The 17402-nt window shown below is 44.8% G+C and overlaps 1 protein-coding gene across 1 annotated transcript in view; it reads right to left on the bottom strand.

Annotated features, from left to right (window-relative positions):
• Window positions 1–17402, bottom strand: part of Lrp2 (LDL receptor related protein 2) — a 121737-nt gene that overhangs the window by 26748 nt on the left and 77587 nt on the right. Inside the window, exons 38-56 of the mRNA XM_048426082.3 lie at window positions 16623–16811; window positions 14267–15187; window positions 13967–14132; window positions 13394–13552; window positions 12453–12742; window positions 11740–11943; window positions 11313–11555; window positions 11012–11137; window positions 10028–10150; window positions 8645–8776; window positions 7218–7419; window positions 6117–6412; window positions 4518–5034; window positions 4046–4198; window positions 3468–3638; window positions 2966–3189; window positions 2192–2369; window positions 883–1079; window positions 62–307 (exon numbers count right to left, since the gene is read on the bottom strand). Coding sequence (XP_048282039.3) covers window positions 62–307; window positions 883–1079; window positions 2192–2369; window positions 2966–3189; window positions 3468–3638; window positions 4046–4198; window positions 4518–5034; window positions 6117–6412; window positions 7218–7419; window positions 8645–8776; window positions 10028–10150; window positions 11012–11137; window positions 11313–11555; window positions 11740–11943; window positions 12453–12742; window positions 13394–13552; window positions 13967–14132; window positions 14267–15187; window positions 16623–16811 — 4737 coding nt within the window. The remainder of the gene's footprint in view (window positions 1–61; window positions 308–882; window positions 1080–2191; window positions 2370–2965; window positions 3190–3467; window positions 3639–4045; window positions 4199–4517; window positions 5035–6116; window positions 6413–7217; window positions 7420–8644; window positions 8777–10027; window positions 10151–11011; window positions 11138–11312; window positions 11556–11739; window positions 11944–12452; window positions 12743–13393; window positions 13553–13966; window positions 14133–14266; window positions 15188–16622; window positions 16812–17402) is intronic.

A 17402-nucleotide genomic window follows, 5' to 3' on the forward strand; every position in this document is an offset into this window, starting at 1 on the left:
GACAAGCAAGGGTATCCCCTTCCCCCCGGGCTGAGGTGGAGGCCCGCCCCGGGGAACTCACTGCATTCGTGGATAGGCTCGTCGGAATAGTCTCCACAGTCATTGTCCACATCGCACTTCCAGCTTTGAGGGATGCAGCGGCCGTTGTTACACCTGAACTGGCCGGGCTTGCAGGTCCTGCTGCCACAGTGCGAACTCTCCTCATCCGAGTTGTCCTGGCAATCGTTCACCGAGTCACACTGCCAGGCCTCGGGGATGCAGCGCTTGTTGGCACACTGCCACTCGTTGGCTTCACACCGGTGATGCTCTGTAAGCCGGGCATTCAGTTACCAGGTGAGAAGCTGTCAATTCACGCCGGTGGGATCTAGAGAATCCTACCTTAACTTCCTTTCTCTGGTGTTTGCATGCTAGGCTCTTATTAGACTCTGACACTGGGATTGTTGCTACTCTCTTCTTTCTTTGTTGTTGTTGTTGTTTGAGACAGGGTTTCTCTGTGTAGCCCTGGCTGACCTGGAGCTCACTCTACTCTATAGACCAGACTGGCCTCAGATTCACAAAGATCCTCCTGCCTCTGTCTCCCAGGTGCTGGGATTAAAGATCTGTGCCTGGCATATTGCTACTCTTGATGCGTTGCGTTACCTTTTCAGTAAAAATACAGTCCTTGCTCATTTTAAATGGACAGGGATTTATCTTTCTCAATGTCAGCTCAAGGAGGAGTCTATCCTAGCACCACCCCATCTACGACTATTGACCCTAGAAGTTCAAAACCTCTATTACATACAGGATGGGCCCTAGCTTTTCTCCAAAAATTTTTTTGAGCCGGGTTTTGGGTTGATGCTACGGAATCAAGTAAAGGGATGGGCAAAGAGGGCCAAAACGTACCACAGAGAGCACGATCTTCATCAGAGCCATCGGCACAATCCTGCTGAGCATTACACAAGGCCTGGGGGCTTGTACAGTTACCATCCTGGCATTGGAACTGGCCCAGACGGCAGAAGCGGTGTGGGCACGTGTCTGGTTCGTCGGAACCGTCGGCGCAGTCTTTCTGTCCATCACATTTCCACCATATGGGGATGCACCTGCACAAAGGGAGAAAGCCTGTAGAAACTCACCGAGGTCCATTGACGTAGGCAATGTCCACAGGGAGAAATGAATTGGACCCTAGTCCCAAGTAGTGGGGGGAAGGAAAGGGATAGAGTTTGGAGCGATGCTTTTAGAAGCTAGTAGTTAAAAATTGTCTACCTAAATGAAAAAAGACATTTGAGTATTTGGGGGGGGGGGATCTCTAATTGGTCACATCATGGAGCACAAACAAAGCTTTAGTAAACAGGGAAAAACTGTTTATCTCTCCAGATAGTCCAAGGACTTGGGGGCGGGGGGTCGTCAAAAATCTGCTCTAAAACAGATTTTGGGCTAATACACAGAATTTACAATGAACTGCAATGAACCCAAAAAGCAAAATGACCATCAACACGTGGCCTAAAGAAATGAACAGACGGTTCTCTAAAGAAAATAACACAACCAGCTAATAAGCAACATCTCTGGGATTTGCATATGCAAATGCAAATTAAAACTACTTTGAGATACCACCAAACCTAAGTCAGACTATAAATATCGGCAAGTATTTGGAAGAGAAGAGCCCTAATTTACTACTTATGGGACTGTAATCTAGTATAGTAAGGATGGTCGTTTCTGAAATTAAAAATAGAATTCAGCTAGACCACTGCTCTCCTATACCCAAAGATCTCCATATCCAATCAAACCTGTATTTATTACTTCTCTATTCATTTACAATGCCAAGGAAAAGGAACCAGTTATGAAGAACTAACTATGACACAGGCACAAACAGGATCAGGGTTTGTCCAGTTATAAAGAAAAACAAAATTTGTAGGAAACAGATGCATCTAAAAGCTTTACCCCTGCCTGACACAAATGGACAACAAACGGAACCCCTGGCAATGGTAGCCCTCTGACCTCAAACCTCAGGACAGTTTATTAGAAATCAGAAACAGTACTCAGAAGGCTGAAACAGGAGGATTGCTGTGGGTTTCAGGCCTGCCTGGACTAGGCCAAGGGGCTACAAGCAAAAATTCATCTCAAAGAATATCAGGAAAGTCCCTGCCAGTAGCCTCACGGGTCAGTGTTCGCCCAGGGGGAGGCAAGCTATGTGCCAGGGGAACGGGAGCCTCACTTTTCATTGTTTCCGCACAGGAACTGTGTGCTGGAGCACATGGGCATACAGAGCGTTCGGCCTCGCAGCTGAACAGTCTGGAAGTCGTCTGGACACTCGCAGGTGAAGCCTCTCCCTCCGGCTTTGATGAGGCACAGATGAGAACAGCCACCGTTGTTGGTACCACAGGGGTTACTCACTTGAAAGGGAAGACAAGCATGCGTACACGGTCATATAAGATGGTGGTTCTGCATTCATATACCAGATTTTAAATGTGAGTTGTAATTCTCGGCAGACACTATCAATTCCCGCCTCGTCCTAACGATTTAGACAAAAGAAGCTTGGACACCAGAGGCATGCAGACAGCCTGTGCAGTGTCTTAACTTTCTCAGTCATTGCTTCAAGACAAAGATTAACTTAACTTCCACAAAGCCCGTATGAAAATTAACATCAGAAAGAAATACTGAATATCATTACAGATAATTCATCCCTTCCAAGATGTCATGCTCAGAAAGCAGGCCCAAAAAAAGCCTACTAACTAAACAGTCTACTAAAATTGTTTTCCAAATCTCTTCATCTTTAAGGATGAAATTATTTAACTCACCTTCAAATACAGCAGTCCTCCCACCAAAGCACTAACTATGGGAATGCCTAGAATTAGGAGGCATGATCTGATGAACTGTCATGTCAGTTCAAGGCCAGTCTGAGCTACATAACCTAGTCTAAAAAAGGGCCAAGAGCTGAGCTATAGCTCAATGGTAGCAACTACCCCCAAGCCCATTATCAATGACTCACCAATCGGCTGCCTGTACGGATGGTACACGTGGATGTCGAAGGGCCTGTGCGTGGTGTTCGCCAGCACTGCCCGATTTGACCCATCGTACTTGTTCCCCTTTTCGATTGTCCTCGTGTTCCAGTCTGTCCAGAAAATGGTATCTTCAAAGATGGTGAGAGCGAAGGGGTGAGGCAGAGTTCCATCATACACTGTGTGTCGGTGGTGGCCGTCCAAATCAGAGAACCTGGTGGCAGGAAGAGCAAGGATGTAAGGAACCCTCTGGTCATCCAGGACCAGTGAGAGAACAGGATTCCCCCTGGAGATGGAGATACAGGGGGATTGTGAGCTGGTAGGCAGTGTGAATACAGCTCAAATGGTAGAAGTTCAAAATCATCCTAGCTGCATAGAAAACTCGGGCAACCTGGTATACGTGGCTCTGAGTGTGAATACACAGTTGTTGAATCCCCAGAAAGCACTGCCGTGCTATTTTATAATTACTTAGCTTTTCCTCAAGATACATACTCAATGTAGCCCAGGTGAGCATCTGCCCAGTATAAGAGATCGTTGGTGTAGTCGATGGTGATGGCATTGGGCCATGTTATCTTGGTAGAGATAATCACGGATTTATTGTTCCCATCCATGCCAGATCTCGCGATGTATGCTCGAGTACCCCAGTCAGCCCAGTAGACATGCCTGTGGGAGCAAACACAGAGGTACAAAAGCTGAAGCCAAAAGTTGTTCTCCATTTAGAGAAATGAAGTTCCCAACCATCCCACAGAATCTGTCAGGAAGGAAAGAGATCTGGCAAAAAGTATCCACACTGGTGAACAGGTGGTCCTCAAAAATGGACGACTGTGGATTTCAATGGCTTTACTATAGGGAGTCCACAATTTTCTATGCATGCAACTCAAAATATGAACAGTTGCGTCATTGCAAAGACAAGAGTTCAGCTGATGAACATCATTTGAATGAGCCACACTACTCAATGCAATAACCCATTCAAGCTGGAAAAACAGAATAAGATCCCAGCAAGATATTGGCTCATAAGAAGCTACATCAACAGGTGGTACAGATGGCAGAAGATGGCAGAGGGGCGATACCCATTTTGAGGATGAAGGACAATTCCCCTGGGATTTTCAAAGCAGAAGGTGTTGTTGGCATCCACACAGTGCTGGACTAGCAGTCTGCGGTGTCGGCCTTCAAGGTCGGAGACAAACAGGCAATCCAGGGCGGCATCCAACCAATAGAGTTTTCTGCAGTGGAAAGACAGACCTTACCATGAGAGTATCTCTATTTATACACAACCAGTTCCTATCTGAACTCCCTGAGGTTCACCCATACAGTGGTTACAAGGCACTTTTCACCAACAAAAGAGGGCACAGGGAAACAGGAAAGGTTATTACATGCTTCTACATACCCCAGTTGAAAGGACCAATTAACATTTTGACAAATTGCACGGTTGGAGAGATGGCTCGTTGGGTAAGGAGGACCTGAATGCTCAGAACCCACAGCAGTATGCTGTCCCTACATGGACAGCCAGCCTGGCATGTGCAGTGTTCTAGAGGTTCTTACCTGCTGACCCAATCTACAGCCAGACTTTCAGCGCGTAGTAATCTGTGGCTTATGATCGTCTCCCGGTTCGTCTTATTCAAAAACATCCGCTCAATAATTTTCTTCTCAGCATCAATCCAGTACAGCCTCTTTTCTACTCTATCAAAATCCAGGGCCACCACGTTGCCCAGGCCTTGCAAAATCAGGGAGTAAAATGCACCGTCTGTAGTTAAGTTTCTCAGATAGTAACGGTTGCTGAAGATGAGATAGGGCTCGATGTTACTATTCTGCCGACAGGTCCTCCCATCTGGCTCGCGGATGTAGCCCGGGGCGCACTTGCAGATGTAGGATCCTACTACATTCTCACACTTCTGGCTGCAGAGTTGGGGCGACTCCTTGCATTCATCGATATCCACACAAGTGCGTTTGTCGGGCATGAGCTTGTACCCAGGGAGACAGGAACAGTAGAAACTGGTTATGGTGTCTGTACAGTTGTGGTCACAGCGACTGATTGACGAATCCTGGCACTCATTAATGCCTGCAGGCAAAAGACAGTTACTAGAGATCCATAGGCCCACAGCTACACTCCTGCTAGGCAGTACACCCGCTAGATAGTGCCAATTCTTAGCAAATCATAATGAAAGAAAAGAAGAGGCAGCCCAGTGCGCTCACTGTGATATTCACACTCTGATGAATCACAAGATTCAACTACGATGTGTACATTGCCTTAGAAATAGGTACCTATCACAGGTGGTCTAGCCCACCCTATAACCCTAAGAAATTCATTTTCGTAGTCATATGCTAGTTTAATTGTTTGGAGAAAGAATAATGTATACACAATTAGAAGGAATACTGCTGGATGTTTAGTGGGCTTTTAAGAGCTCATTTCCTTTTCAAACCGAACATTTAAAATTGAGATGTTTGGATCCTACTGAGAACTGTGTATGGCAGCGCAAGCCTATAATCCCAGCACATTGAAGACTAGGAAGAGGATTGCCTGAGCTACATAACAGAGCCAGTCTCAAATAGACAGGCATGCTGATGCCTCTCTCAAATCCCACAGCACTAGGACAGCCTGGTCTATGCAGTGAGTTCCAGGCCAGGCAAGGCTGCAAAGGGAGGCCATGTCTCAAAATACAAGTCATCCAAATAAAACATTTCTCAAGTTTTAACCAATAAAATAATGAGAACTCGACAAGGAAATGGAAGGTGGAAGACAGTAGATTCTCAAGCTTTTAAAATGTCACGGGAACACACCACCATGCAAGACCAACCAGGAATAAACTCCACAGAGAGGATGAACCAGTGGTGGTATGAAGTTCAAGCAGGCAGAATTCATGATAAACTTTTAGCTGACTTCCTTACATTTGGTTGTGAGTATGAAGGGAAGACTGAAATGTTCCAGTCTCCTAAGAATTAAAATGAAGAGCCTTCTGGATGTCTTATTGAGCAAGCCTCTTCTTAAAGAACACCTTGAATATTGTTCTATGCTGTATACCAAGTATGGAAGCCACAGTAAGCTGTTTTGAAAATTTTCTACATAGAAAACATACTGGAAAGTCCTAAGCAACCCGAAAGGGTGGAGAATATACACAGTTCCATCCCCCGCCCTGGACTCACCGCATCCTTTCTCGTCACTGTTGTCCGAGCAGTCGTCCAGGTGGTTACAGACCTTCACCATGTCGATGCAGTTCCCGTTGTCACAGCGGAACTGATGAGGGGGGCACGTGGGTTCTGGGGTGTGGCACAGGTGCTCCTGCTCGTCCGACCCGTCTCCACAGTCGTTGTCCTCGTCACAGACAAAGAACTTTGAGATGCATCGCCCGTTCTGGCAGGTGAACTGATTGTCGTGGCAGGGCGGGTAGGAGCAGCCCCTCTCGTCGCTGTAGTCGCCACAGTCATTACGCCGATCGCACCTGGGTGAGGAGAGGCAGGACCGTGTAAGAGCATCTTTAACCAGATCACAGCACCCTCTACCCCACCAATCTCCAGTCCGAGAACAATCCATGATTTGGCATTCGACACAACCTTCCCTGATGCCAAAAACTGCAAAAGAAATATGACTACAGCTTTGTTCACTCACTATTTCTTATTAACATGATTCAGACTTTGTAGCTCATGAGATGAGCTAAGGACACTGGGACTTTCTCAGAGAGATGCGTTGTATAGAAGTCCTTAGCATAAAATCTGTGCCCTATAAAATTGTTCTTGGATGTGTCTTTTCAGAACATCTATCTTCCCACTTGGGTAATGTTTGCATTGGCAGATCCCTTCATGGATAGTTCTACCGGCATCTGATATGACATGTGAGTTAGATCTGGTAATGGGGAGGAGATTAAAGCCCGGAGTTTAACAAGAGTGGATGTAGTTGTCCTGATTCTGATACCTAACATCCCCAGGTTGCTAAGGGTGACACTGACTCCTCAGATGCCATGAGCCACACAGGTCTGTGTTCTCTAGATTATTCTAAGAGTCCACATAAAAAGTCATGCTTACTGAACCATGTCATGGTGACAGTTGGTCAACAAATTTAGGATAGACAATGCTAATAAGGATGACAATTCAAACCATAGAATGAGGGCAAGGGTTAGTGGCAGGGTGTCACGAGATATTAAGGCACCACTGAACCTAGGCCCTGTGACAATTGTGCCTAATGTGTGAGTCAGCCCTGCCCCGATGGACATTTGGGGTATAGAGGGAAATGCTTAAATTCCAATTCACCTGAACGATTGCCTGATACAGCGCCCATTTGCACAGGTGAATTCTGTTCCAGAGCAGCTTCTCCTGCTGCAGTTCTGCAGCTCGTCAAGGGCGTCGCCGCAGTCTGCATCGCCGTCGCAGACCCAGGACTGCGGGATGCACCTCCTCCTCGGAGGCCTGTCGTTTCTGCAGGTAAACTGGAAAGCGGAGCAGTTCCTGAGCGCTGAAACCAAAGCAGACAAGACTCTCTCAGCTTCTCGTCACCCTTTTTCACCCTCTGAAGGATGAAGAGAAATGAGAATGAAGGGGATAGATATCATAAGAATCTGCATTTTTCAGAAGCAAAACATCTACATTAAAAACTTAGTTCTCCATAAGATCAGAAATCACTCCTATTTTGAAAATTTGAACAAATAAAATAATTAATATAATTCATTAAATGTTTCATATTCCATTAGTGGTTTGGTGCCAATCTGCTGGGTGAGAAGATGGTTTATTGGACATCTCAAAGTCAGACAAAAACCAGAAAGAGGGGTCAGACTTGCAGTGTGGCACAAGGAGCTGAGCAAGAGATAAGATACTCAGAACCACTCGTGCCTTATCCAATCCCACGACAAACAAGACATAAAAACAAGAGAAATGGTTCCAGTAAGGCAGTGATGGGGGGGGGAGGGGAATGTAAAGCTGTGACCACAGGTTGGTTCTCAAAGGTCAAGCCTCAGAAAACTCTGTCCTTGCTGCTAAATTCCCTCAGGCAGCATAGCATTGATGCCAGCAAATAAAAATGCTGGGCAGTGGTGGCACACACTTATAATCTCAGCACATGGCAGGCAGAGGCAGGAGCATATTTTCATCCAGTATATCTAATTTCCCCTCCCCCAACTGTTCTTAGATCCCTGCCCACACCCCTACTCACAATGTTCTCTTTCTCTCAAACAGAACAAAAGACATGAAAAAGCAAGAGTCAAAACACCAAAAAAGACCAAAAAAAAATTCCAACAAAGGAAAATGAAACAAAAAAAAGTTCATTTGTATTAGCCAACTACTACCACTGGGCATGGAGCCCATATGGAGTGTTGATATACCTACTCACACTCCATTATCCGTTGCGATAGTATCTCACTTAAGAGTAGTAGAAACTGGGAAGATCTGGAGGAATTGGAGGGGAAAGAATAGGATCTAAATCTATTATTTGAAAGAAACAATGGTACTAAGTGGCCAACAAAAGACAGAATTTCCCTAGCCCGGTGTGGGTGAAAGTGAGCACCAAGTCATTTTGCACATGTGAGCGATGATGTCAAACAGCAGAAAATAGCGTGCAGTTGGATGCTCCAGCCACGAAAATCAAGCCTGACTTTTCTGGGACTGCGAGACTTTCCTGGGACCGCGAGACTTTCCTGGGACCGCGAGACTTTCCTGGGACCGCGAAGGAGCCTGCCTTCACTTACCACACTGATGCCGCTGGTCCTCATCGCTCATGTCCCCACAGTCGTTGTCATCATCGCAGATCCAGCTACTTGAGATGCACCTGCCATTGTCACACTGGAACTGGTTAGCCGAGCAGGTGTTCACAGTCCGAACTGAAAGGAGAGACGCTCAGTGAAGAGACTGGCATGTCTGCTTGGAGTCTCTATGTGAAGGACATTCAAATCTGGTTTATGGCATGGAGGAGCTTGCTCACAATATACGTCAGGAATACACACAAAGTGTCACAGCTGCCAGACCTTTGAATTGATTTTACGTTTGTTTTTACAATGTTGTGGGAAGACCCAGGAGTGGCTGATAGCGCAGCCATGTAAGGTGGAGTAAGGCTGCCAGTGAGCTGCATACCACAACTGAGAGACTCGGGGAAAGAATAATGCACAGTATAAGATGTATGGATACCATTACTGTGAAGATGCGCAGTACATAACTTCCAGACTTAGCTTAAATAAGAAGCATGCTCACCTAACAGTTGTATTATTATTATTATTTCTTTTCCCTCCATATACTTCATGAAAGTCAATGAAAACTAAGATGGATTTAACTCTAAAATTATGCTAATGTCACCCCAGAAAAATGTATATAGTGTAACAATAAGGAAAAAATAAATCTAAATGCTTCTACTCTGAGGAATACTATATGTCGTTATACTATACATGAGGAAAAGGGGACTTTTTCCAACTCAGTGGTGGCTTCAGGACTCCATGGTCTGCCACGCCTACTTGGTACTGTCATTACAGCACAAGCAAGTAACCATGGAAGAGATGCGGCAACATTCACCTATAAAGACAAATCCCTGGTTCACAGTCATACATCCCTAAATCCTACACCCAAAATATGATTAACAATGCTTATAATTACTTATAGTAAATATGCATAGAATGTGCAATAGAATATTTAGCAAGAATATTTGAATACAAATAACATACAACTGCCCCGAGATGAGGGCCAGGGCACCTCACTCCACAAAAAGGTGTAGTGTGCCTGCTAAGTGCCCTTCGCAGTGTATGTGAAAAATCCTACAATTTTACAAGGCCCAGACAAAAATTCAAACCGTGGGTCAGCTGAAGTTGAATTCTGCAAGCCAGACAGAGTTACTGGATGCCTCACGGCCCCACTGGACGCCTCAGGGCCCCAATCATCAGCGAACACCTTCCATGGTCTCATTGGCTCCCCGTAGACCCTGCACTAGCCGCTCTTTGATGAACACCCACAGAATGGTTTTAGAATCCCTTCTGGGAATAGGAGACGGGAGAGTGAGCCCCTAGCCGTGTGGTTCCAGCATTTGAAGTGAAGAGCCCCGGTTGCTCTAACTGCACCCTTTGCTTCGCGTGGTTGCTGACTCTTACCACAAGTGTCGGGTTCATCGGAGCTGTCGGGACAGTCGGCTTCACCATCACAGTGCCAAAAGTTTGGAATACAGCGATGAGTGGATACGCACCGGAACTCGCTGCTGCTGCATGTTTGCGCGGCTGGAGGATGGGCACAGATTAGAACACAAGTGGGCGCCTCTCTGTTGACCATCTGTATCTTTAAACTACTCAACTGCGGCCAGAAAAGGTTGGGGTTTGGGAAATGGCCTTTTTTCTAAGCTTCTATGTGAATGAAGGAATTTATTGTTTATTTATTTATTATTTAGGTTTTGGTTGCTTTGTGTAGCCCTACCTGTCCTGGCCTTGAACTCAGAGATCCTCCTACCTCTATCTCTCATGTCCTGTGTATAAGGGTTATGTGCCAACATGTACAGCTTGCATATGTTATATTATATTTTATTATATTATATTAATAAAATAATATAATAGGTGATAAAATAATAAAATAGGTGAATTATATAAAATGATAAAAGTAATAATACCAAATCTGTCCCTCACCACAACCTTTTAATCATAATTAGTTAGCAGAATTCTCGCCTATTCATTGGAACTCGGAATTGTTAGGGTGGAGCCTTACACAGCCATGGTCACATTATCTTCTAATGCGTGGGTACAATATTAGAATGAATATTTGTCACATATGAAGTTCGGACCTTCTGCTCTACAAGGCTCCCCCTGCCTGGTCAATAATAGCTGACAGCTTTGCCCATGAGCACTCACTGGGAAGGCGGACACTGAATTCTGGTTATTTGTGCGGCTACTACTGTTGTACCAGATTACTTCTCTGGCAGATGCTTTTATAGTCCTTGGACACTGTACCAGGTTTCCAAGAATATACGAAGCATGAGACTTTCCAGATTCCTCCACTCATGTCTTAAAGCAACTTCCAAACTCAGTTTCTACGGTTATTAGCACATTCTGGGAATGTATGGCCACGCCTCTGGTTCTGATCCTACTCACCGCAGTAAATGGGGTTTTCATCACTCATATCTCTACAGTCATTGTCTCCGTCACACAGGAATGCCCGGGAAACGCAAATATTTGTAGTTGCGCACTTTGTGTGTGTGGGCGGGCAAGTACGGGGAGCTTAGGGAAAAAAAAAAAAAACACAAGCAGACATATCACAAATATATATCACAGACAGTGTCCACATTACCAGACCCAGGCAATGGTTCAAACCCCAGGACGGCACAGCTCATGTGAGTCCCAAGCTGGCTCTGGAGTGGCAGAGATGATACTTACGGAAATAAGATGTACTTACGGCAGTTTTTCTCGTCTGTGGTGCCATTGTCGAAGCAGTTGTCGATGCCGTTGCACACGAGGCTGAGAGGGATGCACCGTCCATTGCCGCAGGTGAACTCGGTGGTGCTGTTGCAGTTCCTGAACAGGCACCCGGCCTCGTCGCTATTGTCCCCACAATCGTCATAGTAATCACAGCGATAGCTGTACGGGACGCAGCGCCCATTGCCGCAAGTGAAGGCTGTTGATCGGCACGTGTGAAAGGCTTGGGGAAGGAAAGACATTGAAAGGAGATGTCGATTGATCTAATCCATCTAGTGACTCTACGCATGTGCACACAGAGGTGGCCACACAGGAACACGTCCTATATCATTATAGTCAAGGTTTGGCATCCCGTACACGGCAGAATTTCACGCCAAACAGTTGCACCATGACTGAGTCCAGCTTACCACAGACGGTTTCCACCTCGTCACTGCCGTCACCGCAGTCATTGTCATTATCACATTTCCAATCCGGTGGGATGCAGCGCCCGTTGAGGCAGGTGAACTGGGATTGGCTACACCGGGTGCCTGTGTCCGCGATGCAGTGTTTACCATCGTTGGCCAGATACCAGCTGCCTTCATGTGGGCACTGACATTCGGCTCCGTTTGGTCCTGGGGCAGAGAGAAGTGAAGCATAAGTCTAGTAATCGGTCTTAGTCTTTTCCAGAACAGCATTTACAACATCTTAGAAATGAAACACCATCTACCTTTCAGCTATATTCTGCGTTGTTCTTTAAAAATAGCTACTGCCCCACACACAGTGGCTCTTATTTTTGCAAAAACACAATATCAGAAAGTACATCTCCTATGAAACTGTTCTCATATTCAAGACAAAAATATTTCCTAACGGGATAATTTGCATTATAGAATTCCTATTGAAATTAGGAAGTCAAAACCTTCTCCTTACTCTTTCCCTCATGGCTTCCACTTAAACCGCCTTTATAGAACCAATTCATGTAGAACAGAACAAAACCCTGTAACATAACCCTCTCAAAATATAACCCTTGATCCGTTTGATAAATAACCTGCAATTAAGAATTTCCACGTTTTCTGCTTAGAACTAGTATCCAAGGGTCAGTGTCATTGTTGTTGCTATACCGTGTTCCTGCCCAACCCTTTACCTGGTGCACAGATATGGCTGCATCCTCCATTAAACTGGTCGCAAGGATTGCTACACTGCTGCGGTTGGGTTTTGATAGCTCTGGCAATCCCCCTGGGCTGCACGGGCAAAGGAGTGGTCATCGCAATCAATGCTGACCCATCATATTTGTTCGCCCGGTAGATCTTCTTGGTGGAGATGTCTGTCCAGTAAACGTGCTGGCCGTAGACAGTCAAGCCAAAGGCGAGGAAGGTGGTGCTGACGATGACTTCGCGGTTGGTGCCCCTCAGAGTACTGCGCTCTATCTTCTGCCTGGAACAAAGAGAAAGAAAAGCAACTGCTGAGATGGAGAGAGATGGTTAGGCGCCTGGCAATTGCTTATGCTGCCTCCAATGACTGTGCAAATGGGGTGGACATATATGGTGCCTGACGTGTTTCCTCCTTGGTGTTAAGAGTCCTGTCTGCTTATCACACTCCGGCATTCATATGTTTGTTTAGGACAAGCCAGGCTAGCCTTAGAAGCAGGAGCAGCCTGTGAACGGATTCCCATAATGCGTGGGGCCTGGCGTGAAATGATATTATTTCGGAAATTTACTTAGAACGACACAAAACATCCCTGCTGTGATTCAAATGAGAGAATCAAGAAAAAATGAGAATATTTCATCACAGGACCAAAATATTCAAGAGAAGAAGTAACTGTAACGAGCAAAATCATTTCATCCCTTAGACTCTTCCATGGGGATGACGGCTATGTGGTTACTTGGAAAAGGGATTGATTTGAAAAGAGATCCCAAACCAACAGATATGTTATTCAAATCTGATGCCTACAGTCAGAAATTGAGTACTGCAATTATATTTATAGGTACACTTAGTGATGCAGGTATAAATCATAGTTTTTCAAATTTTAACATATTAAGCAAGTCCCTCTATGTCTGAACCTCCACACAATAAAGAGACACCTACAGACTAGCATCTGCCCAGTAAAGTAGGTCAGTCTCAAGGTCCAAAGTGAGTCCATTGGGCCAAACCAGGCTGGTGTTCACAATGGGGACGCGGAAGTTTCCTCCCAGTGTGGCTCTCTCGATCTTGGCATTAGTGCCCCAGTCAGTCCAATACATGTACCTAGTCAAACAGAAGACAAGATTAATTCACAAAAAGGAATCTTTTAAAGACCTTTCCAAATTCATTCATTGTAAATATCCATCAACTTGTAAGGGACTAAAGAGTATGCCATTCCTTTCCACACATTAAAAAAATGCATGTCCTGAGTCAGGCAAATGTGAAAGAAAGAAAGAAAGAAAGAAAGAAAGAAAGAAAGAAAGAAAGGAAGGAAGGAAGGAAGGAAGGAAGGAAGGAAGGAAGGAAGGAAGGAAGGAAGGAAGGAAGGAAGAAAGAAAGAGAGAAAGAAAGAAAGAAAATCACTGAGCTCTCTGTTTGTGTGCAAGTTCAAAGATACTATTACTTCTGTGCATAAAGTAACTTCTGGTACCCACTCCCCCTCAATCAAACAGATAAATGAAGAAGACCACATCATACCCTCGGCAAGGATCTAATACGATCGCTCTCGGTTTGGAAACACGGGCTATCACCGCACGCTTAGATCCATCTTCAGCCACGGAATTGATAGTCTGATTTGTATAGTCACTGTAATAAATTCTTCTGTTTATCCAGTCAAAAGCAATCCCATCAGAAATACCTATATCTGTACACAGACAAGTAGAGATACATGTATATAATCACATAAAGATGCTAGACTCTCAAAGAACATTAAAATACTCAGTATACTGACCTCCTTATATCTACTGCCAAGGTAAACTCCACCTTGTGTGCACTTACCTGAAAGTAGGACCATTGGAGAGCTGGTCCCTGAATACAGGCTGACATAGGAAATCTGGCCACGGACAGAGCTTAGCTTTTGTGTGAAGAAGATTCTATTATTTCTGTGGTCATAGTCCAGAGCAATGGCGGTTCTTCCCACATTTATTTCTTGGAAAGGTGGGCTATGGTCTTCGGGGTCAAAGTGTAAGCTCCTCAGGGAATTGTTCAAGGTGTAGATGAGGAAATCTTCTCTTGAGGTGGCACAGCTCCTGCCATCATCTCCTAAAGCACCAAAGGCACACCCACATTTGGGGGTGGACAACTCGGGTAGGGCGAAGCAGAAGTGGGAACAGCCGCCATTACTCTGCAAGCAAGGGTTGTTGTTAAGATCTGCTGGTGCCAGGGGCTGGGCACGCCCATCAAAGACGGTCACGTCCCGTAGCAGGTTGATGTTATCTCTTATCACGACAGGTGGATCTGTATTCCCTGGCTCCTTGCTAGCTTGGAAGACTTTTTTCAAATTTCTATCAACCCATATGATATAGTCTCCAAAAACGGTGATGCCATACGGCGTTGGGTAACGGCTGCCGTAACGAATCACCTGAGATTCTCCTCCGTCAAGATGGATCCTGGCAACTATGTCTAAGGAATCATCAACCCAATAAATATAGCCAGTGCTGTGGTCCATTGCCAAGCCCCGAGGGGTGACGATGCCTTCAGAAACAAGGACAGTTCGATTGGTACAGTCAAGAAAGGCACGCTCAATCTTCGGTTTCTGCCCATAGTCAGCCCAGAAGAGATATCTACTCTTGGGGTCAACAACAATATGCCTAGGCATGTCCACTGAGACCTTGAGGAGAACACGGCGGTAGGTGGTATTGATCCGCAACACTTCTATAAGGGTTTCATATACAAAGGCGTTGGTGAAGTAAAGATTTCCTACGGGAAAAATTAAAAAAGATGTTGACAAATGGAAAATCAAGAAGAAAAAAATTAGGGTGAACCATTCTGAATAAAATAATGTAAGGTTGAGGTTTGATCAGTAAAAATTTCACTTGTAAACTACAAAAATAAACATTTATTCTTGAATTAAAAATCTTCAGCTTCCTTCTAACTGAAAGGAGTTCACTATGTAACTGAGGATGAACTCAGCGCTTGATGGTTTATAAGCATGTTCAACTCTGCCATTGTGCATTGACAACAGCCACTGACCACACCAAATGAATGAGCCAAAACTGGGCTACATCTGTCCTGTTGCCCACACTGTGCTGACACTACTCGCTCCCACCACCAGAAACAACAGGGATAGTAATTGGACTTATCTAATTAAGCTACTATATTTGCTATTACAAGGCAACTTTATGTTTGAGCCATATCTACTCATCAAGATCAACAATATATAATAGTCTCTGTAATATAAACAACATAACTAAATTGATATAATACTGTGAGTTGGGCACACCAACAACTAAGAGAAATACCTGTAATGATTATTTTATACATTATCAAGGAAGCAATTAAGAGTCTGCAACTCCCCTCAGCAGCTCTGGAAAGTGAGCCCTGTTCCTCACAGGGGCAGCTGACCCTGTTAAGTGGGAATCCAGCCATGGGTGTGTGAACAGGAATTTAGTCCTCTCCGCACCCACCCCTTGCCATCTGGCCTCAGAGGCATGAAAGCAGGAGAGTTAGTCCAGCCCCTCACACTCAAAGGAAGGGTCCCACACCTCACTGGGGTTAAATGGTAGAACTGGCACTGGTGGTGGGTGTGTCGAGTAGGAGAACTGCCACCACCCGCTACCACCTCCCCCGTTACTACCTGTATCAGAAGACTTGAACCCAACCAACTCATTACAAATGAAGATAACATACTTTTGTTTGTTTCCTTGTTTGTTTTTATTTATTTTTTTTCTTTTCCCCTTTCTTTTGTGGGGAAGGTTGCAAGCGCAGAGGGCAGAGGGCAGAAACAAAAAGACAGGGATATGAATGGGATCCAGTGTATATATAAGCAAGGATATGCAGGCAATTATGACAAAAGAGGTCATGCATTTGAAGGAGAGTAGCGAGGTAGGAGGAGAAGGGGAAATTATGTAATTATAATGTCAAAAAATAAACACAACAAGTGAATATGCAGCTAAAGCTTCTTGACTTTAAAGTAAGCAAATGCCTTTCCTCTTCATAATTCTAGATAATTCTATTCTCAATTTAATATTTTCCTGCTCAATTGCATAAAATAGAACAAAAATGAAAAGATTCATCCCCAATTAATCTGTCAACTAAAATACCTTATCCTTCATTTAGTCTTAATGATCTTATGCCTGACCTAGAAAAACCAATTCCGACGCAGAGATGAAAACGAAAGCTGTAGATCACGTACCTGCTACCCAGTCCACAGCAATGCCCCGGATTCCATTTGAGCCTATGCCGTAGGTAACGATGTTGGTAAAATTGGATCCGTCGGGTTTGATTCTACGGATTCCATTAGAGGCTCTCACAGAGCTGCTAAAATCACACCAGTAAATAAAGCCAGAGGCAACATGCACATCCACATGGAGAACGTTTCGCCCTACAACATTTAAGACAAATCAGCAAACTGAACCGGCACTTTTCAAATTCCCCCCCTCCTTTATTAGCATTTGTGTGCTATACGAACTACTGTGTTTTATTAAAGCCTTTTAGCATGTCCTGCTGCCCGCTACTGCTCCCTCTCCTCTACTTCTTAACCTCGTCTACTTTCATGTATTCTTTTTCTTTATTATTTTCCTTATTATTATTACATGTATTCTACAAACTGCACTAACAACTTTTTTGTTTGAATGAAACCGACTGAGGGGGGAGTGCATCCCTGGGAAAGACTCGCTCTCCTCTCAGCAAGTCTTCATCTAGAAGGGGCCTTGTGAGACCACTGTTCACTCTGATGTGCCAACTCCTGCTGCTATTGTCTTGTCAAGACTGCAGAATTGTTAGTGGGTGCAGAAGTTTCTTCTGAGTGTGTTTCCTTCCTGTTGTTGGTTTGACTTGGTTTTTGCAATGCTGGGGAGCAAGTCCACGACCCTTCATTTTAGCGGTGAGCAAGCAAGTTTCATCACCACCCCTTGGTGTTCTGAAATAGATATCCTGGCAAGAATATTCTCACATGTTTCTTCTGGTGCTAGAA

The sequence above is a fragment of the Myodes glareolus genome, chromosome 21, assembly GCF_982192425.1.
Source record: "Myodes glareolus chromosome 21, mMyoGla1.1, whole genome shotgun sequence".
NCBI classification, from domain to species: Eukaryota; Metazoa; Chordata; class Mammalia; order Rodentia; family Cricetidae; genus Myodes; species Myodes glareolus.